Source organism: Hemiscyllium ocellatum, chromosome 25 (genome assembly GCF_020745735.1).
Source record: "Hemiscyllium ocellatum isolate sHemOce1 chromosome 25, sHemOce1.pat.X.cur, whole genome shotgun sequence".
Lineage (NCBI taxonomy): Eukaryota > Metazoa > Chordata > Chondrichthyes > Orectolobiformes > Hemiscylliidae > Hemiscyllium > Hemiscyllium ocellatum.
The window spans coordinates 8,172,163-8,196,652 of NC_083425.1; the positions used below are offsets into that span (position 1 = coordinate 8,172,163).

Genomic DNA, 24,490 nt, shown 5'->3' on the forward strand with positions numbered 1-24,490 from the left:
TTTGCCATAGTGCATCTTCGAAAAGCTACATATTGTCACACAAACTATCTATTAAAAAGAGAACTCCATTAGTTAAATCTTTCTAAGTATGTGAGGTTAATCTAGTAGAGCAGGAAGGAGTGGAACTAATAATCAGACCTGAAACAAAAAACAGAAATTGCTATAGAAACTCAGCAGGTCTGGCAGTATCTGTGGAGAGAGAAACAGAGATAATGTTTTGAGTCCAGTGACCCTGCTTCAGATCTGAAGTTGTTCAGGAACTCAGGCCTTGGCAAAGCCCTGATGGCCAACCCAAATCTACTTACTCAGCTGCCAATCGGATTTTAAGCTCAGGACCCTACAATTGTTATGACCAGCACTGTATTGGGTCAGATTTCCAACACTGTGTGACCAGGGTTTGGTGCCATGTTTGCTCATCCCCAAAAACTCTGTAAAATATCTCTTGATGCCATATACACTTCTCAGCCTCAAACTGGGACATTTCCGGTGTCAACGGGGTGAGGTGGGGGCTTCAGTTTGTGTTCATGCAGAGAAAGGTGGAAGGGGAGGTGGGTATCATGTGAAAAGTTGGCTGACCCTTTATCTACTCAAATAGAGGATTAGATATCTCTTTGCAGCACTCTCTGGAAAAACAGGTGGCCGTGCACATGGCTGGCACTGTTTGAACTTTACATGGACTACAGTGAAAGACTATCCTGGGGAGGGGGGGACGGAAATGTGCTTTCAAACTGCTGCTGTCTTTTTAGGTGTTGGATAACTCAGTTGGTCATCTTTCTCAATGAATACAAGGCAGGAGCTGAGCAATAATGGAGTGAATCTGCGGGCACCTTTCTCAGTTTCTTGGCATCTGTTCCTCTGCAGAATATAGCATTTCAGCAGCAGCCATCGCTATCATCAGTATTGGGTTCATGGTGCTCGGTACAATCTGTCTGCTGCTCTCTTTCAACAAGAGGATGGATTATTTCCTGAAACCAGCCGGCATGTTCTTTATCTTCTCAGGTAGGTCGATGGCGCGGGGTTTAGACAGTTAACAGCTGCACTGTCTTCGGACTGGAGTGTGGGCCCGATAGCCATCTGCTCCTCCTCTGAGTGAATGGGTGGGCAAATCGGTGAGGCTACCTCAGTAAAGTACTCTTCATGTTTCCTGCTGCACTCTGTTGAGACTGATAAGGCCTTTTGTGGCACAGTGATAGTGTCCCTCTCTCTGAGCCAGGAGATCCAGAAAGTCCCACTTTTTTCGGGTGTCACAACATCTCTGAACTGGTTTATTAGAAAATATATTGCAAAATATATAAGGGTTAACGTACCTGTCAAGACCAGAGGGTCCTGGCTATGTTGGAGATGTGTCACATCATGTCCAAACACTGCTCTTAAAGGAACAGTTTATAGTTAACGTGTTAAAAACAAATGAGCTTTGAGCTACAGTGCTTAAAGGAAATGTGTAGTAGAGATTTTCTTATGAAGCTGTTCAGAGATGATATGTCATACACCCCTTGAGCAGGTGGGATTGAATCCAGGCTTCTTGGCTCAGGGGGGTTGGAGTATCAATCCCTCTAAACTTGTGGTGGTTCATTTCCCCGCCTGTCATATGGGAGACCAGAGTTCAGTTCAAATGGGAGGCAACGCTGTCAAAAGGTTTTACCTGGTGTTTGTGGTCAGTGTTCCTCCAGTAATGACCCATAGGAGTGTCATTACAACAGGAAGGAGCTGGATCTCAATGGGCGATAATGAATGAATCGTTGATGACTGTACATGTCAAAGTGTATTTTTAGATATTTTCTAGTCAATTTGCTCAGATGTTATCATACACCTCAGGAGCAGAGGGGATTTGAACCTAGGCCTCCTGGCTGAAAGATAGGGACATGACCACTGTGCCACAAGAGGTCCCTCACATTATGATGTTTTTAACTTTTGTCTCATTTATCTCTCTTCATTTAACCTTTCTTTGCCTTTTGATTTCTCTTTCTTTACTCGTTTCATGATGAATTAATTTTACCCTCCTGTTCAGTTATTCCTTTACTCTGGGGTCCTTATCACACTTTAGAAACTCACTTTCCAGTCCCATGGTGAGCAATGCTTTTTAAATTAAAGTTACAGGAACAAGTCTCTTCTGATATATTACAAGATGTCTTGTTTCAGCATAACTCTTTTGTTTCTTTGTAATCTTGCCCATTCCATTCTCCCAGCCTTCCTCTCAGTGGGATGTTGTTCCTCAGTTACCAGGTGTCATGGCAATATTTCAATATTATTTTTGTTCATTGATGCGATGTGTCTTTATGCCTGGGTTAGTATTCATTGCCCATCCCTAATTCCTTGGTGAAGGTGGGAGTGAGCAGCCTTCCTGATTTGCTGCATTCCCTCCATTGTAAGGATACCCACACTGCCATCAGAAACTATCATTTCAACCCAGTGACACTGAATGAACTATGATATATTTCTGTGGTCACAGGCCAGGCATAAGACATTAAGACACAGGGAGCAGAAATTAGGCCATTCAGCCCATTCGGTCTGCTCTGCCATTCAATCATGGCTGATACATTTCTCAACCCCTTTCTCCCTGTAACCCTTGATCCCCTTGATACTCAAGAATCTTTCTATCTCAGTCTTAAATAAACTCAATGACCTGGCCTCCACAGCCTCCTGTGGCAATGAATTCCAGAGATTCCCCAGTCTCTGGCTGAAGAAGTTTCTCCTTATCTCCATTCTAAAAGGTATTCCCTTTACTCTAAGACTGTGCCCTCGGGCCCTAGTCTCTCCCACCAATGGAAACATCTTCCCAATATCTACTCTGTCCAGACCATTCAGTATTCTGTATGTTTCAATTAGATCCCCCCTCATCCTTCTAAACTCCATTAAGTACACACCTAGAGTCCTCAAACGTTCCTCATATGTTAAGCTTTTTATTCCTGGGATCATGTCATGAATCTCTTCTGAACACACTCCAGGGCCAGTACATCCTTCCTGAGATATGGGGCTCAAAACTGCACACAATACTCCAGATGTGGTCTGACCCGAGCCTTATAGAGCCTCAGACATACATTTCTGCTTTTATATTCAAGTCCTCTCAGAATAAATGCCATCATGCATTTCCCTTCCTAACTACTGACTCAACCTGCAAGTTTACCTTGAGGGAATCCTGGACTGGAACTCACAAGTCTCCTTGCAACATCTTTGTAAATCTTTTCTGAACCCTTTCAAGTTTCACAACATCTTTCCGATAGGAAGGAGACCTATCGGAATATTCCAACAGTGGCCTAACCAAGGTCCTGTACAGCCGCAACATGACCTCCCAACTCCTTTACTCAATACTCTGACCAATAAAGGAAAGCATACCAAACGCCGCCTTCACTATCCTATCTACCTGCAACTCCACTTTCAAGGAGCTATGAACTTGCACTCCAAGGTCTCTTTGTTCAGCAACATTCCCTAGGACTTTACCATTAAGTGTATAAGTCCTGCTAAGATTTGCTTTCCCAAAATGCAGCACCTTGCATTTATCTGAATTAAACTCCATCTGTCACTTCTCAGCCCATTGGCCCATCTGGTCAAGATCCTGTTGTAATCTGAGGTAACCCTCTTCACACCTCCAATTCCTCAAAGAATTCTAGCAGATTTGTCAGGCATGACCTCCCCTTGATGAAACCATGCTGACCTTGCCCTATTTTACCATACACTTCCAAGTATTCAGAATTCTCATCCTTCACAATGGATTCCAGGATCTTACCCATGACCAAGGTTCAGCTAATCTGTTTGTAATTTTCCATCTTTTGCCTTACTCCCTTGTTAAACAAAGGTGTCACATTAGTGTTTTTGCAGTCCTGTGGGACCCTGCCTGATTCTAGTGATTCCTGAAAGATCACCACTAACATCTCTGCTATCTCCCTTAGAGTGCTGCAGTGTAGTCCATCTGGTCCAGGGGATTTATCCACCTTCAGGCCATTCAGTTTTTCTAGCACCTTCTCTTTGATGATGGCTGCCATACTCAGCTCTGCCCCCTCACTCTTGAATTTTCGGGATATTTCTTGTGTCTTCCACCACGAAGTCAGACGCAAAGTAATTATTCAGTTCCTCAGCTATTTCTTTGTTCCCCAACACTAGCTCTCCAGTGTCAATCTCCAGTGGCCTAATGTCCACTTTTGCCTCTCTTTTGCCCTTTATATCTGAAGAAACTCTTACAGCCTTCCTTTATATTACTGGCTGGCTTACCCACATATTAAATCTTCTTCCTCCTTTTGTTAGTTGCCCTCTGTTTATCTTTGTGAGCTTCCCAAACCTCTGATTTCCCACTGCACTTCACCACATAATATGTTTTCTATTTTGCTTTTATAGTATCCCTACCTCCCTCATCAGCCATGGTTGTCTCATCTTCCCTGTACCATGCTTCTTTTTCCTAAGGATGAATCTCTGCTGTATCTCCTGAATTACTCCCAGAAACTCCTGCCATTGCTGTTCCACTGTTTTCCTGTTAAGCTCCTCTCCCAGCCAATTCTGCCCAGCTCCTCCCTCATGCCTCTGTAATTGCCTTTATTCAGCTTTATACCATTATCTCTGATTCTATCTTCTCCCTCTCAAATTGCAGAGTAAATTCAGACCTGCTGAGTTTCTCCAGCAAGTTCTGTTTCAGATTTCCAGCATCCACAGTTCTTTTTTTTCCAGCATGTTTTACTTTCATTCCCAATTTCAGTTTTTTGAAATTAAAGTTGTGAATTTTTTTTGTTTTAAGAAACCCCTGATGATGCATCTCCCTGCCTCCTAAGGGTTCCTCCACCTTAAGCTCCTTTAATAAGTCTGCCTTGTTGCACGACACTAAATTTAGTATTGCTTGTTCCCTAGTGGGTTCCATCACTAGCTGCTGTCCATCTCATACACATTCCTTTTCTTGCAACCCACTACCAACCTGATTCCCCCAGTCCACCTGGACTGGACACTGGAGGAACAGTCAAGCCAAACCCATCCCTTCAATGTGTGGCTTTTTAAATATTCATTTACAGGACGTAGCTGTCACTGGCCGGGCCAGTATTTATTGCCCAGAGGGCAGTTAGGAGTCAGCCACATTGCTGTGGGTCTGGAGTCACATGTAGGCCAGACTGCAGAAGGATGGCAGATTTCCTTCTCTCTAGAACATTCGACTGAATCACCGCGTCCAGTATAAATTGGTCAATTTGGGGGTTAATTCTGAGGAGTAGCTAAAATAAAGTTGCAGTTAGGAAACAATTTGAATTGTTCTTTTATTTTTCTCCCTGCCTCCCCCCCGAGCACTGCAACGCTTTCATTTGCAACGCGTGTCAAACATTGTAGGCAAAAGTGAGGACTGCAGATGCTGGAAATCAGAGTCTAGATTAGAGTGGTGCTGGAAAAGCACAGCAGGTCAGGCAGCATCCTAGGAGCAGGAAAACCATCAGAATTACAATCTGCCCGCTCAGTGCCAGGAGAGTGACCCCACCTGTGTGTCCCCATGGGGGAGGGTACCTTCCCGCTCACAGCTCCCCACTGACTCACTGTGTCTCCCTGTGTTCCAGGCCTGTGCATCATCATCTCGGTGGAGGTCATGCGGCAGTCTGTCAAGCGGATGATTGACAGCGAGGAGACCATCTGGATGCAGTATCACTATTCCTGGTCATTCGCCTGTGCCAGTGCGGCCTTTGTCATCCTCTTCATCGGGGGAATCACTCTCCTGCTCATCTCTCTGCCGCGTATGCCCCAAAACCCATGGGAAACGTGCATGGATGCACCACCAGAACATGTGTGAGGTGGGGGTGGGGAATCAAATTCACTCACAGGGATGTGGTGGTCTAGTTTGGACAGCTTTATTTATGGTGGTTAAACAGGGAGACTCATCTTCAGGGGTTTCTTGAAACAAAAAAAAAATCACAACTTTAATTTCAAAAAACTGAAATTGGGAATGAAAGTAAAACATGCTGGGAAAAAAAGAACTGTGGATGTTGGAAATCTGAAACAGAACTTGCTGGAGAAACTCAGCAGGTCTGGCATTATCTGAAGCAAAGTTAATCTTCGGGTTGAAAATGAGCCCTTTGTTGTTCTGCACAAGTCCCCAGTCTGCTCCAAACACTCTGTTCCTCCACACACCTTAACATTGCAGCTCATTCTCTTCCATCTCAGATTTCCTGCAGTCCCAGTATTTTCCTGTCAGGAAAAGCTGAAATATTCAGGCTTTCATTCGGGGAATTCGAGGCATGGGAAGCGTGTCAAGGCCTGGACATTAACCTTTCATTCTCTTCCAGATGCCTGCTGTGCATTTTGTGCTTTCTTTAAATTTCTTTAGCAGAACAACAGGACATGAATAAGTCCACTCACCGTTAATAGTGAGTCATTGATGGGGTTATGACTGGGAACTGCGTTGATGATAGCTTTGCTCTCTCACAGTCAGTCTCCTGGTAACACTGTATCATCGACACTGGTTCTCAGCACTCAGTGTCGTGAGGATGTGTTTCTGAACAACGATTATTAGATTTTCTGTGGGAAATGGGGCCACGTGAGCAGATCTCAGTGTTGTGAATAACTGTACGTGCTCTCGGAACGGCAGGTTAAACATAAACACCTTAAATACGCAGCCACAAAAATAGAAACAAAGAACTGGGGATGCTGCAAATCTGAAACTTAAACAGAAATTGCTGGAAAAGCTCAGCAGGTCTGGCAGCAGCTGAAGAGGGAAATCTGAGTTAACATTTCAGGGCCAGTGACCCTTCCTCAGAATTGGCAGTTAGCACAGACTCTGCCCCAGACCTTCAAATACACCACCACAACTGGCTTCAGGATATTTCCTGATCAACCTGTTGAGAGATGTTATTACACATCCCAAGAGCATGTGGGACTTGAACCCGTACCTCCTGGCTCAGAGGTAGGGACACTACCATTGTGCCTACCACCAGCTCCAAACGTAGAGACATAGGGGATAGCAGCAGGAGGAGGCCATTTGGCCTTTGAGCCTCCTCCACTAATTATCACCATCATTGGCTGATCTTCCATCACAACAGCCTAATCCTGCCTTCCCCTCCTAACCTTTGATTCAATTTGTCCCAAGTGCTATATCTAGCTGCCTCTTGAATACATTTGGCATCAACTACCTCCTGTGGTAATGAATCCCACAGGCTTACCACTCTTTGGGTGAAGAAATGTCTCCTCATCTCCATCCTAAATGGTCCACCCTGAATCGTCAGACTGTGACCCCTGGTTCTGGAAGCACCCACCATCAGGAACATCCTCCCTGCATCTATCCTGTCTACTCCTATTAGAATTTTACAAGTGACTATGAAATTCACCCCCCCCCCATTTGTCTGAACTCCAGTGAAAATAATCCTAACTTAGACAACCTCTCCTCATACACCAGTCCCGCCATCCCCATAATCAGCCTGATAAACCTTCACTGCACTCCCATGAGAGCAAGAGCGACCTTTTTGAGAGAAGGAGACCAAATCTGCACACAATATTCTAGATGTGGCCTCACTAAGGCTGGAACAACATATCCCTGCTCCTGAACTCAAATTAATAGATTGTGAATAGCTGGGGTCATAGCACTGATCCCTGTGGCCCCTCCAACGAGTTACTGCCTTGGGAAGGACTCAGTAGGACAATTTGGGAAGGATCCAGAGGATTCTTTGTTTTTCTCTGCCAACTAGTTTTCTCTCCATCTCAATACACTTCCCCAAGTCCCATGTGCTTTAATCTTGCACAATAACCTCTTACTTGCGACTTTGTCACTTTCTGAAAGTCCAAATATGCCACATCAACTGGCTCCCCCTTGTCAACTCTACTAGTTACACCTTCGTAGAATTCAAACAGATTTGTCAAGCATCCTGACTCTAGCAAATCTTAGCAGGACTTATACACTTATTGGTAAGGTCCTAGAGAGTGTTGCTTGGAGTGTCGGTTCATAACTGCTTGAAAGTGGAGTCACAGGTAGATAGGATAGTGAAGAAGGCATTTGGTATGCTTTCCTTTATTGATCAGAGTATTGCGTACAGGAGTTGGGAGGTCATGTTGCAGCTGTACAGGACCTTGGTTAGGCCACTGTTGGAACATTGCGTGCAATTCTGGTCTCCTTCGTATCAGAACGATGTTGTGAAACTTTAAAGGGTTCAGAAAAGATTTACAAAGATGTTGCAAGGATTGGAGGATTTGAACTACATGGAGAGGTTGAACAGGCTGGGGCTGTTTTCCCTGGAGTGTCGGAGGCTGAGGGGTGACATTATAAAAGGTTTGTTAAATTATAAGGGGCATGGATAGGGTAAATAGACAAGGTATTTTCCCTGGAGTGGGGTCCAGAACTAGAGGGTATAGGTTTAGGGTGAGAGGGGAAAGATAAAAGGGACCTAAGGGGCAACTGTTTCACACAGAGGGTGATACGTGTATAGAATGTGTTGTCAGTGAAAGTGGTGGACACAAGTATAATTACAGCATTTAAAAGGCATCTGGATGGGAATATGAATAGGAAGGGTTTGGAAGGATATGGGCCAGGTGCTGGCAGGTGGGATTACATTAGGTTGGGATATCTGGTTGGCATGGATGAGTTGGACCGAAGGTTCTGTTTCCATGCTGTACATCTCTATGACTCTATCTGGTCCTATTGCTGCTTTCTAAATGCTCTGCTATAAAGTCTTTGATAATAGTTTGAAGAATTTTCTCACTACTGATGTTTGGTTTACTGGTCTATAATTCCAGGTTTTCTCTGTGGCTCCCTTTTTGAATATTGGCTATCCTCCAATCTGCAGGGACTGTTCTAGAGTCTATACAATCCTGGAAGATGACCACTAATGCATCTACTATTTCTACAGCCACTTCCTTAGGTATTCTGAGAGGTAGATCATCAGGCCCTGATAAAGCTTGAGAAATTCAGACCTGCACATTGTTCATTGCGTTTACCTTCACACCCACTCCCTTTTCAAAATTCCCAAGCAATCTTAAACAGTTTGAGGAAGTTTTCTTTTTAATGTAGTTCAAATATCAATATGTTTGTAGCAGCATTTACTGTGGAATGTGTGAATTCATGTATTCCTGACTCCAAACATAAGTTAATCCATGTACTCAACCTTGCCGTCAAATCCTGACCTTGTCTCGCAGTGACATTTTTGAGGTTTGTAAATCCACTCATTTAGGGAGAACAGCTTCAACCATTTGAAATCTCACCTGACAGCAATAATCAGAAATAAACAATTACACCCTGGATCTGTAGCTTAACAATTGGCAAAAGCTTCAACATTGGATTATTATATCGTTCACCACTTCCCACATTTGTGCGACAAATGGCTTTAGGGTTCTTTCGATGCTGTAGAATTTATTGAGATTTCCCTGTATCCAAGCATGTGTGAGACTTGCATTTTAACTGCATCACTACTCCTTACACTTCTTTTTATAATAAACATATACCCAAACGTCTCCCATCAAGAATGTGTCACTAGAGAAAATGTTTTCCTTGAAATTGGCTGGGTTTTTTTTGCTGTGGCTTTATCTCCCTTGAGACAATATTTCAGTGATTGTGGAGGATGGGGCTTGTAGGTTGCTCTGTTCGGTGGTTCAAACAAGCACTGATGACCCTGACCCCTTTAGCTGACCCTCTCCTCGTTTGCCCAGAAGTCCTCCCGAGATTGCAGCGTGTGTGATTTCTAAAATCTGTGGAGATTGCGCTGGTAAAAATGCGTCTCTTAAACATTGAGCTTTGCCCTCATTAGCGTTCTGCTTTTTCTGGTTGAATTACATCGAATTGGAATTACCAAACAGTCGAGAGGCTTTTGGGTCCCCACTCACACACAGAATGCTCCACATGAACCCGACTGATCAAATTATTAAAAAGGACATGCTACAGCAGAGTTCCTAGTATCAAACTATACTTTGCAAATACATATTAGCTGAATTATGAGGCCTTACCCCTCATTCAGATACATAGAACATAGAAAAATACAGCGCAGTACAGGCGCTTTGGCCCTCGATGTTGCGCCGATCCAAGCCCACCTAACCTACACTAGCCCATTATCCTCCATATGCCTATCCAATGCCTGTTTAAATACCTTTTATATAATTGTTTAATTATTAGACACAGTTGTTTGGCAGCACAGAACTTGAATATTGAGAAAAAACACATTTTGTCAAAGCCTTTCATCTTGCACTCATCAGGACAATTGACAAGAAATATCAAAGTAAAGGGGAAACAACTATGAGGAGAGAGTGTTGATTACTGATGTTAATGATGACTGACAGTTAACTGATAAGCTTTGTTTAAATTCTACAGCAGGCAGGCTGACTGTGATAGGGCAATATCTTGACCAGAAAATAAACGATCAAATGGCTCTCCCCTATTATGTTGAGTTGAAACAGGCACTGTGTGTGTGTGTGTGTGTGTGTGTGTGTATTTGTGTGTAATGTTCTTTCTTTGTATGTTAATATATGCAGCTTCCAGTTCTCACAAATGTACCACAATGAGTCCAACTGACAATCCTAAATTGGTTGACAATGTAATTCTTTGTACAATCAGAATTAAAAAGCATTTGTTGTTCGATTGGGGATTTACATCTAAAATTGGATACTGTGTTTTGAAACCATGGTCAGTATTTGCATGTTGTAACCAGCTGAAAGGACATGCTGTTTGATATTGTCTGCCAATCTTTGGGAAGTACAGCTTACGTACCTGGCAGCATACCGGTACTGAAACTAACATACCACAAGGCTCATTTGTGTGGTCAGTAGATGTCTTTTTGACTTGACGGCAGGATTTTGTTATAAACAAACACCAATCATAACTACAACATTGTAGCAGCATGACACATCGAGCTTCAAGAATTGCTCAAACCTTTCAGGTAACCGACCCAGGAAATCTGCGCCCTTTGCAGGATCAAAATGACAGCCTTAGAGCTGTTCACGAGTTTGTGTGATAATACAGATAAAAATGATCTGATCAGGGTAGCCGTTATCCCATCGCATGACTTTGGTGTGCCCTATTTTCAACATCAAGTTTCTATGTTCAAGAAATGGCTCTGACCTTATTTACCAAGGTGTTAATTAAGAAGCCAGTCTTACAATGTAAAGCACTATAGGAATCCCAATGTGTATATTGACTAGTGAAAGTAGGCTGTTAGTGCACAGTGGTAGAGAACTCCAGGCCAATATGTCAACTTAAGGCATCAAGAAAAGTAATTTCATTTGACTGTTAGATTTCAAATTTGAATTTGAGTGCAGCCCATCAAGGAAATTCTTGCATGCAGCTACGGACTTCTGTATTAGAAGCATCTCATTTGATATTGGAAAAATGCAAGGAATAGCAGGTTACATGTGATTTCATTGAACATACAATTCTCATGGAATCCAAAAAAAAGATGTTTGAGGAGATGGGTCAAGCAGAGAACTCATGGCAAAGCCATTTATTTGAGATGCATAGTGTCATTAAAATTGAATTCAACTACACAAGTTACTGAGTTCATAAGTTTAATGAGTACTGATTCACAAAATTGCTGCAGTGCAAATGTCTATTGACTCTTGAATGGTGAATAGCCCAACATTGTTAAATGAGCATATAGATGCTACATTGCTATTAATATGTGAAATCCCGTGTGGTCTTCACAAGGATGAAGGAGTGCTTCACCGTGTAAGTGGAAAACTTGTTTGAAACTGGTTGTAGCAAGTTACCCAAACATTGGCCAGTTTATGTTGTGCTGAGTTAATCAGAGAGTTAAACAGACGTCATTTTTATTGTCTTTTTTGTGATGATGTCCTTTTATCAGGGCTCATGCATCAGTTTCCAAAGTAGAAAACTGATTTGTAAGTAGGACCTCAGGGGATTCCTGCAATACCTGTCTGATTCTCATTGACCCATTGGCCCATCTGATCAAGATCCCATTGTACTCTGAGGTAACCTTCTTTGCTGTCCACTACACCTCCAATTTTGGTGTCATCTGCAAACTTACTAACTGTACCACTAATGTTCACATCCAAATCATTTATATAAATGATGAAAAGTAGTGGACCCAGCACCGATCCTTATGGCACTCCATTGGTCACAGGCCTCCAGTCTGAAAAGCAACCCTCCACCACCACCCTCTGTCTTCTACCCTTGAGCCAGTTTTGTATCCAAATGGCTAGTTCTCCCTATATTCCATGAGATCTAACCTTGCTAATCAGTCTCCCATGGGGAACCTTGTCAAACGCCTTACTGAAGTCCATATAGATCACATCTGCCCTCATCAATCCTTTTTTACTTCTTCAAAAAATTCACATCAAATCCGTGAGACATGATTTCCCATGCTGACTATCCATAATCAGTCCTTGCCTTTTCAAATACATGTAAACCCTGTCTCTCAGAATTCCCTCCAACAACTTGCCCACCACCGACGTCAGGCTCACTGGTACTATAGTTTCCTGGCTTGTCCTTACCGCCCCCCTTAAATAGTGGCACCACGTTAGCCAACCTCCAGTCTTCCAGCACCTCACCTCATACAAATATCTCAGCAAGAGGCCCAACAATCACTTCCCACAGAGTTCTCGGGTACACCTGATCAGGTCCTGGGGATTTATCCACCTTTATGCATTTCAAATCACCCAGCACCTCCTCCTCTGTAATATGGACATTGTTCAAGATGTCACATCTATTTCCCTACATTCGAAATTTTCCATGTCCTTCTCCAATGCACAATACTCATTTAGTACCTCCCCCATCTCCTGTGGCTCAACACACAGGCAGCCTTGCTGATCTTTGAGGCGTCCCATTCTCTCCCTAGTTGCCACTTTGTCTTTAATATATTTAGAAAATCCCTTTGGATTCTCCTTAATTCTATTTGCCAAAGCTATCTCATGTCCCCGTTTTGCCCTCCTGATTTCCCTCTTAAGTATACTCCTACTTTCTTTATACTCTTCTAAGGATTCCCTCGATCTATCCTGTCTATACCTGACATATGATTCCTTTTTTTTCTTAACCAAACTCTCAATTTCTTTAGTCTTCCAGCATTTCCTATATCTACCAGCCTTTCCTTTCACCCTGACAGGAATATACTTTCTCTGGATACTTGTTATCTAATTTCTGATGGCTTCCCATTTTCTAGCCGTCCTTTTATCTATGAACAACTGCCCCCAATCGGCTTTTGAAAGTTCTTGCCTCATGCCATCAAAATTAGCCTTCCTGCAATTTAGAACTTTGACTTTTAGATTCAGTATATCCTTTTCCATCACTACTTTAAAATAGATTTATAGCGCTCCCCCACTGACACCTGCCTTATTTCCCAAGAGTCGGTCAAGTTTTGCACCTTCTCTAATAGGTACATCCACATACTGACTCAGAAAATTTTCTTGTACATACTTAACAAATTCCTCTCCATCTCAACCTTTAACACTATGGCAGTCCCAGTCTATGTTTGGAAGTTAAAATCCCCTCCCATAGCCACCCTATTATTCTTGCAGATAACTGAAATCTTCTTACAAATTCGTTTCTCAATTTCCCACTGATCATTAGGGGGTCTATAATACAATCCCAATAACGTGACCATCCCTTTCTTATTTCTCAGTCCCACCTAAATAACTTCCTTGGATGTATTTCTGGGAATATCCTTCCTCAGTACAGCTGTAATGTTTGCCCTTATCAAAAGTGCCACTCCCCCTCCTCTCTTGCCTCCCTTTCTATCCTTCCTGTAGCACTTGTATCCTGGAACATTAAGCTGCCAGTCCTATCCATCCCTGAGCCATGTTTCTGTAGTTGCTATGATATCCCAGTCCCATGTTCCTAACCATGCCAGGTTGAGGAGTGGTAGATGGAGTTTGATTTAGATAAATGTGGGATGTTGCATGTTGGAAAAGCAAATCAGGGCAGGGCTGATACATTTAATGGTAAGGTTCTGGAGAGTGTTCTGAACAAAGCAACCTTGGAGTACAGGTTCATAGCTCCTTGAAAGTAGAATCACAGGTAGATAGGATAGTGAAGGAGGCGTTTGGTATGCTTTTCTTTATGTCAGAGTATTGAGTACAGGAGTTGGGAGGTCATGTTGCAGCTGAACAGGACATTGGTTAGGCCACTGTTGGAATATTGCATGCAATTCTGGTCTCCTTCATATTGGAAAGATGTTGTGAAACTTGAAAGTGTTCAGAAAAGATTTATAAGGATGTTGCCAGGGGGATTTGAGCTACAGGGAGACGCTGAACAGGCTGGGGCTGTTTTCCCTGGAGTGTCGGAGGCTGAGGGGTGACCTTATAGAGGTTTACAAAATTATGAGGGGCATGGATTGTTTAATAGACAGGGGGGAGGGGGGGAGGGAGGCGGTGTCCAGAACGAGAGGGCATAATTTTAGGCTGAAAGGGGAAAGATATGAGAGACCTAAGGGGCAACTTTTTCACGCAGAGGGTGGTACATGTATGGAATGAGCTGCCAGAGGAAGTGGTAGAGGCTGGTACAATTACAACATTTAAAAGACATCTGGATGGGTACATGGATAGGAAGGGTTTAGAGGGATATGGGCCAACTGCTGGTGAATGGGACTAGATTAGGTTAGGATATCTGGTTTGCATGGATGAGTTGGACCGAAGGGTCTGTTTCTGTGCTGTACATCTCTATGACTGCCTGTGGTCACCTATTCCCTTATTTCCTCCTGTCCCTTGAGGTACAATGTGACCACCTTGCCAGCAGTATTATCCATATAACTCTTATGCTCACTGATGTGTGACACTGTCTCAAACCATTGCCTAACTCAAACTCCCTCATTTACAAAACTGGCAAACACTCCAGTCACTGTGACCTGCACACTGATTAAATAGCAACATGCAGAAAATTGTTCTATTATGATTAAAGGGGGTTACTTGAATGTTTCACTCAGATATGATTGCAGGAAAATGAGTATTAAAATGAAAACAGTTTCGCAGAGGATAATTTTTTTGTCAATGTCATACCTGTTTTGAAACTTATACAAAAGAATTTTAAATTTACACTCCTCAGTTCAAGATGCATCCTGCAGGGATCCATCATTTAATACTGTACTCAACTGACGCTTCATGTGTAAGGCAGTAGGCAGTGGAGCAACAGTCATGCTAATTGATGTACTTCCCAGTTAGACTCTCAGGATAGATTTTAAGAGTAGGAAACCACGCCAAGTATAAGCACTGAAGCTTGTCTGCCATCCCAGATGTGTGGAGCTGGGGCCAAACTTGGGATCTTTGGTGGGTTTCTAAGACTTTAGGTTAGATTAGATTCCCTACAGTATGGAAACAGGCCCTTTGGCCCAACAAGCCTATACCAACCCTCCGAAGAGTAAACTGCCCAGACCCATTCCCCTACCCTATGTTTACTCCTGACTAATGCACCTAACACTATGGGCAATTTAGCTCGGCCAGTTCACCTGACCTGCACATCTTTGGACTGTGGGAGGAAACCGGAGCACCTGAAGGAAACCCACACAGACACAGGGAGAATGTGCATAGTCAGTTGCCCGAGACTGGAATCAAACCTGGGTTCCTGGTGCTGTGAGGCAGCAGTGCTAACCACTGAGCCACTGTGCTGCCCTTGTTCCAAATTCAGACAGTACAGTTTGTCATGGCCTCTTGTAAGCATGGAAGAAGACACTGTGACACAAAATGTGTGACATAAACCTAGAATCATTCTTGGTGACATTATGACCTTTGAAGCAATGCAAAATTCAGTATTCCAGGTGACACAATTCAGTGTGTGGTAGCAGACTGCATGAATATAACCAGTGACTTGAATTTAATTCATGTTAATAAAAGTAGTTATTAAAATAGTAGACTTAAAGGTCTTGACAGGAGTGTTTCCTCTCATGGGCACAGTCTCAGAATAAAGGGACATCAGTTTAAGGCTGAGATGAGGTTTGGAAGTCACAGAGACATGGCGGGGGGGGGGGGGGGGGGGAGGGGGGAACAGAGTCCTTGTGTATATTTAAGGGTGAGATAGATAGATTCTTGATCAGTCAGGGAATGAATAGTTATGGGGACAGAGCAGGAAAGTGGACATGGTGTATGTTGGATCAGCCAACATCCTACTGAGTGATAGAGCAGGCTTGAGGGGCTAAATGGTTTAGTCCTGTTCCTATTTCTGATGGTCTTAACTATTGTACTGAACACTAATGCTCTGGGGACAGAGTTGACACTTATCATTCTTAAGCTGATCTTCGATCTCAATAATGAACGGCTCAATGGTATCTTACTTCCACTCTACTTACAAAACTGTAATGTAGAAAAGTTACGTACATTTCTTCACCAAAATTATTGGTGTTTCTTTAATTTAAAAAGTAAATAAATGAACAAACTGTGCAAAAGAAACATTTCAGAAGCAGTGAGTCATCCATGTAACCTTTAGTTTAAGAACTACATTTAGTTGCACAAAACCTTCACACAACTCCCCCACACCCTCCAATTTCTGCTCCATGAACAGTGGTAAAATAGGGAGGGTGGTTAAGTAACATTGCCAAGCCTCTGAAAGTATACTGATATCTTCAATAATTAGTCATTAATCCACAGCCAACAATAGGTGAAAAATGAAACTTTTTGAATGAATTATTCAAATATTGGAGAAAGGTGACTAGGCACCACTGTAGCTCAGTGGTTAGCACTGTTGCCTCTCAGCGCCAGGGACCCAGGTTCGATTCCATCCTCAGGGAACTGTGTGTGTGGAGTTTACACATTCTCTCCAGGTCTGCGCGAGTTTCCTCCCACAGTCCAAAATTGTGCAGGTTAGGTGGATTGACCAGGCTAAATTGCCTACAGTGTTTAGGGTTGTGCAAGTTAGCCATGAGAAATGCAAGATTATAGGGATGGTGGTGGGTCTGGCTGGGAGGGGCAGTGTGGACTTGATGGGTCGAATGCCCAATTTCCACACTGTAAGGATTCTCTGAAATGAAAAGGCTACTCATGTTGATCAAGGTGGTTGGAAGTGATGTGACAAGAACGCAAAGGAACATTTACGACCACGTTTAGCCCCTGTGAGGGCCCAGAAATACCAATCAGGGTCTGAAATCCATTTTTGGAATGCCAAGATCGAACAAAAACATTGACAGAGGTAAAGTTTTGGTGACTTCTACACTGGAAATTCCCAGACGGGAGCCTCCTGTTTGGAGACCAGGGAGAGCTGTGCAGTAATCCTTGTAATCAGAATTGGTGGAGTCTATTGCCTGACAGTCAATATCTCCTCTTCTGTAATTGATATGTGCAGAGGCACTGACAGTCACATTGTCGGCTCCAGTGGAAGGGTAACTCTATAATCTAACTCTGGAGATGCATTCCAAGTGGGTAAAGGGTTATATAGAGTGTCAAGTGTGTAGAGGACTGCATGCCAAAGAAGTTAATCACCAAACAGAAATCATGGATGTACTGGAAGATCCACTACCAGATCTAAGGTGTTTTGAGTCAGGTGATCCTGACCTCCACAGGAAATCTTGGTACAAATCTTAATAAAGCCATCAGGGATACCAAGAGACAACACCAGACTAGAATCCCAGACTAGGCGAAAGTGAGTACTGCAGATGCTGAAGATTGTAGAGTTGAGAGTGTGGCACTGGAAAAGCCCAGCAGGTCAGGCAGCATCCGAGGAGCAGGGGAAATAGATGTTTCAGATTAATCACATGAACACACATCAACCGTGGCAAGGTTTACACAATATAACAGGTTACAAAGCAAAATCGAGTAGCTTGCTGACAACAATACGTTCCTCCCCAATGAGCTCAATGTATTCCATGCTCGCTTAGAACAGAAGGTCAGTGAAATGATGTCACCGGCTCGGACAGCCTCAGGTGTACCTGTACCCACTTGTTGCCGCCACAGGCGCCACAAGAAGGGTCAGCCTTCTTGAGGGTGAACCCACAGACAGTGACTGGCCCAGATGGAATCCCCAGCCGTGCACTCAGATCCTGTGTGGACCAGCTGGCGGGAGTATTTGCAGACATCTTTAACCTCTCCTTACTGCAATGTGAGGGTGCCAAACTCCTTCAAGAAGGCCACTATCATCTTGGGGCTAAAGAAAAATCAAGCAACGTACCTTAACGATTACCACTCGGTGGCTCTGACATGCATTACTATGAAGTACTTTGAAAGGTTAGTAATGGTGCACATCAACTCCAGCCTCGCTTGACTCGCTACAATTCACCTACTGTCACAACAGGTCCACAGCAGACACCATCTCCTTGGCCCTACACTCATCCCTGGAACATCTGCATAACAAGGACACCTATTTATTGACTTTAGCTCTATCTTCAATACCTCCAACAAAACTCCTGCGCCAAACTCTTGAGACCTAGGACTCTGCTCCACTCCATCTGCAAACGGATCCTGATCCACAGACTGCAATCAGTAAGGATAGGCGACAACATCTCTTCCACAATAATCAGCAACATCAGTGCTGCACAAGGTGGCCTACTCAGCCTCTTAATCACAAGTCCTTACAAACTCATGACTGTGTGGCCAAACTCAGCTCTAACTCCGTTAACAAGTTTGCTGATGCCACCACTGTAGGGCCTCAGATCTCAAGTAATTACGAGATGGAATGCTGGAAAGAAATAGACAGCTGACTAGCATGGTGTGAAGAAAACGGTCTCTCCCTCAATGTCAGCAAAATGTAGCAGCCGATCTTCGACTTCAGGAAGAGGAATGGAGGACACACCCCTGTCCGTATCAATGGGGCTGAGGTAGAGGTGGTTGAGAGCTTCAGTTTCCTGGGAGTACATATCATCAACAATCTGTCCAGGTCCATCCACATTAACACTAGAGTCAGGAAAGCACACCAACACTTCTATTTCTTCAGAAGGCTAAGGAAATTCAGCGATGTCCACAATGACTTTTACCATTTTTGAGAGATGCACCATAGAAAGCATCCTATCTAGATGTATCATAGCTCGGTAGGGGAACTACTCTGCCCAAGACCATAAGAAATTAGAGAGCTTTGAACATAGCCCAGTCCATCTCACAAACCAGTCTCCCTTCCATTGGCTCCTCAGGAAAATAGGCCTTCCACTGCAACTGACAGCAACTGACAACCGGAAGCGGCAGATTCAAACCAGTATAAATGCCGGAGGAATCAGCACAGAAGCACTTCACAGGAGGCTCCCAAGCACTGAAGATGTCACCTAGAAAGGGGACGAAACATTTGCAAGAAAAACTCCCAGCTCAGCGAACAGAACCATACTAACATTTGAAAACAAATACCAACAGATTCAAGAACAGCTTCTTCCTTGCTGATATCAGACTTTTGAACAGATCTTATATATTAGAGTTGATCTGTCTCTGCAACTTCCATAGCTGTAAAACTATATTCTGCATTCTGTTCTATTATCTCGAAGTACTTAGGTCAGGTATAATTTGTCTATTCAGCACACAATAGTTTTCACTGTATCTCAGTACATATGACAAGAAAAAAATGAATCAAATGTATGGATGGTACATGAGAGTTTAAGTGGAGGGATGGGGGATGGTTTGTTGGGTGTTGGTGAGAGTGGGGAAGTTGGGGCTTGGGGTTGATGGTGGGAGGGGGAAATGTGTCAGGGAACACATCAGACCTTTGCAGGAGGGGGTTGGGGAGGTGGTACCAGGTCCTGCAAGCCTGCTCAGGGGTTTGGGAAACGCAGTTGGCTATGAAGGGCTTTTGCCTGAAATGTCGATTTACCTGCTCCTCGGATGCTGCCTGATCTGCTGTGCTTTTTCAGTTATACTCTAATTTAGAACTCTGGTTTCCAGCATCTGCAATCCTTGTTTTTTCCTATATTGGGGTGAAGTAGGACTTCAAATGCTTTAACATTTCCCAGGTAATTATTCAGCTTCACAGAGCTGGAACCTTCTGTCATATTCCGAGGAAAGGAATATTTGAACGTCCAGGATAATTCCCTCAAAGTCAGCAGCAGAGCCAGGATTCAGTTTGCACAGCTGCACATCACAATTGCTGCTTTCCAAAAACAAACTATCCTTGTGATCTCAGGGTGGTGCCAGGAAATGCAACTGAAAATGGGGTCATCACCAAAAACAATGTTTAATCCACTGTTTGTGAGGAACCGGATTTAAAATAATGACCAGTTCGGTGTTACTTCAGAACTATGATCTCCCCACACCCCTAACCTCCTCACTCCCCTCCCCGTTGTTCCCCCTCCTCACTCCACTCCACCTCCCCCCGCCTCCTCACTCCCCTCTCCACCTCCCCATGTGTTGACCTGGTGAACCCTCTGGACACTGTCACTCCCTCCTCCTGTCCTGGCTCCACTCCGTTCCAAGGGCTGGTGTCTGGGGAAGAGCTGAGTCACTTGAATGATTCTGGCCCAGTTGTTCAAACTCCACTCATACCAAAATCATGCAAATTCCATGGTTTAAATTCCTTGATCCCTTTCACTGTTTTCACAGATTTGTTTTTTTCTGTGCTAACTGCACTGAAAATAAACCTGACCATTAAACCTGATCGCAGTGGACAGGGCTTTACTCAGCCCACATGAAGGTGTTGCAGAGGGGAGGCACAGCACTGAACCCATCAGTGTCAGAGCTCTGAGCTCCCTACAGCACGCGGTCTGGCTCCACTCAGGAAAAGAGGGATCTTATTTCCTGATGAAGGGCTCTGGCCCGAAACGTCGAATTTCCTGTTCCTTGGATGCTGCCTAACCTGCTGTGCTTTAACCAGCAACATATTTTCAGCTGTGATCTCCAGCATCTGCAGACCTCACTTTTTACTCTTATTGAAGTAAACTGAGATGGAATAAGCAAATGGAAAACATAAATCTGGAATATCATAACGGAATTGAAGGACCTTACCAAGCAATCCAAGATGTGGAATAAACCTTTAAAACAGGGGAATTACTTCCCTCTGTTGGCACCTCTATCTCACTCTTTATATACGGCCTTTTAACTTGACAATGCTGCCGAAACTTATTTGGGAGTGTTTTACAATGTCAAAAATACTTTACAATTACAAATTATGTTATAATGAAGGGAATCACCCTAGAATCAATTGGGTGGAGACGCTGTCTGTGGGGTCTTTCTGAAAGGGCGAATGAGATATTTTCTAATCAACCCTTTCAGAGGTGTTATTCTGGAGTAGTTCGGACTTGAACTCAGGCTTCCCAGTTCAGAGGTAGAGACACTACCACTGTGCTACAAGAGCCCCCGAATGGGTGAATTAAGCTGGTCTGAACTGCTTCCCTCATTCAGGATTTATTTGCCAATCAGAAAATTAAACCATGCAATCAGGAACCTGCTGCAGACCTCGACATACAAAAGTAGATAACTCTAGACTGTAAGCAGAGGCACCAAGAGTAAGGGGACATTTATGTGGAAAAACACTTGTCTCTTCACTGTCTATTCCCTTTTAATAATTCAGATACAATTAACTTCATTATTCTGCATTCACTACGCTGCCTTGGAATATTGTAACCAATTTAAAACTGAAACCAAACACCGAAAAACAAATCCATTAAAAGTTGAGCAAGATGATGCATTAGACTATATGGCTGTCAAACTGAATAAACTGTATACAAATGGTATGGAAATGATGAATGTGAACGTTAGTAAGTGGACCAGTGCAGAATTAATTTAGGAATTTATTCCCTATAAATAACACTAAAAAATAAACGAGAATAGTTCTGCAGTTGCACCTGGCAAATTATCAGCTTCTCAGTAAGGCTGCAAAGGAACGATATACCATTAGCATTTATAACAAGCAGTAAAACCCATTAAAACCACTCATTACAGGAATAAGCCACTTGAAAGTATTCACAAGAGATAGGATCTTGCCAAAATTATTTAAACATAAACATCACATTCCTTTGCTTCACTGAGTCTAGTCAGCAGAGAAACCAGCTATGTTCAGCTTGGATCTCTGGTCTGTAGGAAGGTAGCTGCATAAAGGCGGCTTCGAAATGTTAGTGGTTTCAGCACCCCATGAACTCTGTCCTGACCTCTTCTATTGACAGAACAATATTTCTTACATACCTATTCATGTGGTGCAGTGTGACGTTGCTTGATAATCCTCCAGAGAAATACCCAGGGTTTCTTTTTTCCAATATTGAAGGTGCTATATAAATTGTTCTGTGAATAACAAGCTAAACAAGTCTGTGCTGGGCCATCACATATTGCATTGTAGAATACACATCATGTGAGGAACTAGGAAGAATGTTGGCAGATGCAGCAAAAAGACATTTCATCCATTCTATATATAAATTTTGGTGAAGTTAATATTCTGGAACATTCCCACGCTAAGGTCTGGTCGACTATGATCAACCATGTTTCTGATTATCACAACTGCTAGGAATTGTGCAAGGAAAGCTCAGTGTGTGTAGCTGCATCCCGTTTTATATCAATGTGGGCTTGGCCAACTCGATGCTGAGACACAATGGGGAGCCTCCTTGCATTCAGGACATCACCATCCTGAAGAATAACACAAATGCAAACAGAAATGTAATCAAACAGTGGATGCAAAGTGTCAGTAATTTGGCTTTTCACCCACTGTATAATACTGGGGGACAAAGGATGAAAAGATAGGCATAAGTCCAAGGGCCAAGAATGTCACAGCTTTTAGGAAAACACAGTTAAATAGAAAGCTGCCAGAAGTTCACAATGAAAGGCATACCGTTGTGTGTGGTCTTCCAGGTGACGGAGCTATATACAACAAAAAACTTCTCAGTCTACCCTTTGTAAAAGGAGACTTTCTTCCAAATATTTCTACCTATAAGGGGAGACAGAGTAGATCCAGATATTCAATAATCCTGGTTTGTTCCAGATTTGAGATTCAGTAATTTCTGGGCACATAGAGATTGAAAAAAAAACCTGTTGGGCCATGAGCTGGAAGAGTATCCCCTGAGATAAAGTAATTATAAAGAAATACTAAAATTAAGTGTCACTCATTTCTCTCATGTTTGAGATCAAATGTTATTCCCACACACTCAACAGTGATGGTACAGGTACAATACCTGCCAATGAAACATTACCGTGAAATTTACTCTCCAAATTTATAGAACACCTCTCATGCCCTGTGTAATTTTTATAAAGCAGAACAAATACAATCAGACTGAAAGGTTTGAGCTCACTGGCTTTGTAAGTGCATGTGCAAAACACAATTTTCAACAAGCTTTGGGTTTTGAGCTACAAACTAATTTGTCTCCATCAAGAGCTCCACAAGCAAGTGTAATGAACAGAAGTGTAATGTGGAATTGTGTTTACACTGTGTGGTGACAATGGAAAGAATGTCCTTTGTATTTCGTGACTCAGAAGGAAAAGGAAAGTGGCCCTGTGATAAAATCTCACTTTACTCTGGTTATTTTTGGAACTACATTTAAAGCAATATATCAATGAGCTGAGTGGTCTTTTCATTGTCCATGTTCTCACGAGGCAGGTGGTCAAACATGAGTACTAAGCCAGTGCAGCAGACAGAATTTCTTCATGTGGTGAGTTTGAGAAAAACAGTTGATGTTCTGCTGGAGATTTACTCCCACACTGCAATTTAATGGGAAATGAAAAAAAATAGGGAGAGTAAACTGAGGGCTAATGTTGTGCACCTTGCAGTTCGCTGTTTTACAGAAGCTGTGACATCTAGAAATCTAGAATCCCTACAGTGTGGAAATAAGCCATTAGGCACAACAAATCCACACGGACTCTCCAGAGAGTATCCCACTCAGACCCACTCCCCTACCCTATTACTCTACATTTACGACTGACTAATGCACCTAACCTGCACATCACTGAACACTATGGGCAATTTACCAAACCTGCACATACCTGGATTGTGGGAGGAAACCGAAACATCCGGAGAAAATCCACGCAGACACGGGGAGATTGTACAAACTCCACACAGGCAGTTGCCCGAGGCTGGAACCGAACCCGTGTCCCTGGCGCTATGAGGCAGCAATGCTAACCAATACATTGGACTGTCACTTCAATCCAAGCAACCTAATTAAAATGCAGTACTAAATAAAACCCATGTACCTTGTTTGCCCAGTTCACATTAAGAATGTCTTCACTTGCTGTATATCAAAGTAATGTACAGAATTTTCCAGTTCTGCAAATTTCAATTTGACAAATTGATGCAATTCTGTACTAAATATCAAGAAGAGTGATGACTATAAAGCAATGTTGAATGGTTTGTGAGAGTTGCAGAGTAAAATTAGGTGAGTCTAGACCCTGATCTGTAGGCTATGGGTGATCACAATAACCAAAACAACCCAGTTGTACTCGGGCAAAAGCATTTCTTATTCCTGACCTACTCTGCTCGAGTTGTGTGGGCCTACCTGTTTGAAAACTTGCTCTGTTGCCCTATTCATGGATAAATCCTTTAGTACAACCTTAGATGACTAGGAACATGAATTGAGACGTGTATGCAATACCTGCAGATGCTCATTGTGGTAAATATTCATGTAGCCCACCCATGAAAATGAAAAGCAAACAGCCCTTGTCCATTGTGTGCAGTACAGTCTAACACAACCATGGAGGCGAAAGCCATCGTGCAGTGAACTTCAACTAACTCTATAGAAAAAGGCAGACAAGGAAGTCCAATTTAAATACTTTAATACTGAACAAAAGAAAATAAAAGCAGATG

At 43.0% G+C, this 24,490-nt stretch overlaps 1 protein-coding gene across 1 annotated transcript in view; it reads left to right on the forward strand.

Moving 5' to 3' along the window:
* Positions 1 to 10,510, forward strand: part of LOC132827917 (voltage-dependent calcium channel gamma-1 subunit-like) — a 30,456-nt gene extending 19,946 nt beyond the window's left edge. The window contains exons 3-4 of the mRNA XM_060844732.1: positions 862 to 999; positions 5,520 to 10,510. Of these exons, the coding sequence (XP_060700715.1) occupies positions 862 to 999; positions 5,520 to 5,749 (368 nt within the window). The 3' untranslated portion in view covers positions 5,750 to 10,510. The remainder of the gene's footprint in view (positions 1 to 861; positions 1,000 to 5,519) is intronic.
* Positions 10,511 to 24,490: the final 13,980 nt, after the last annotated feature.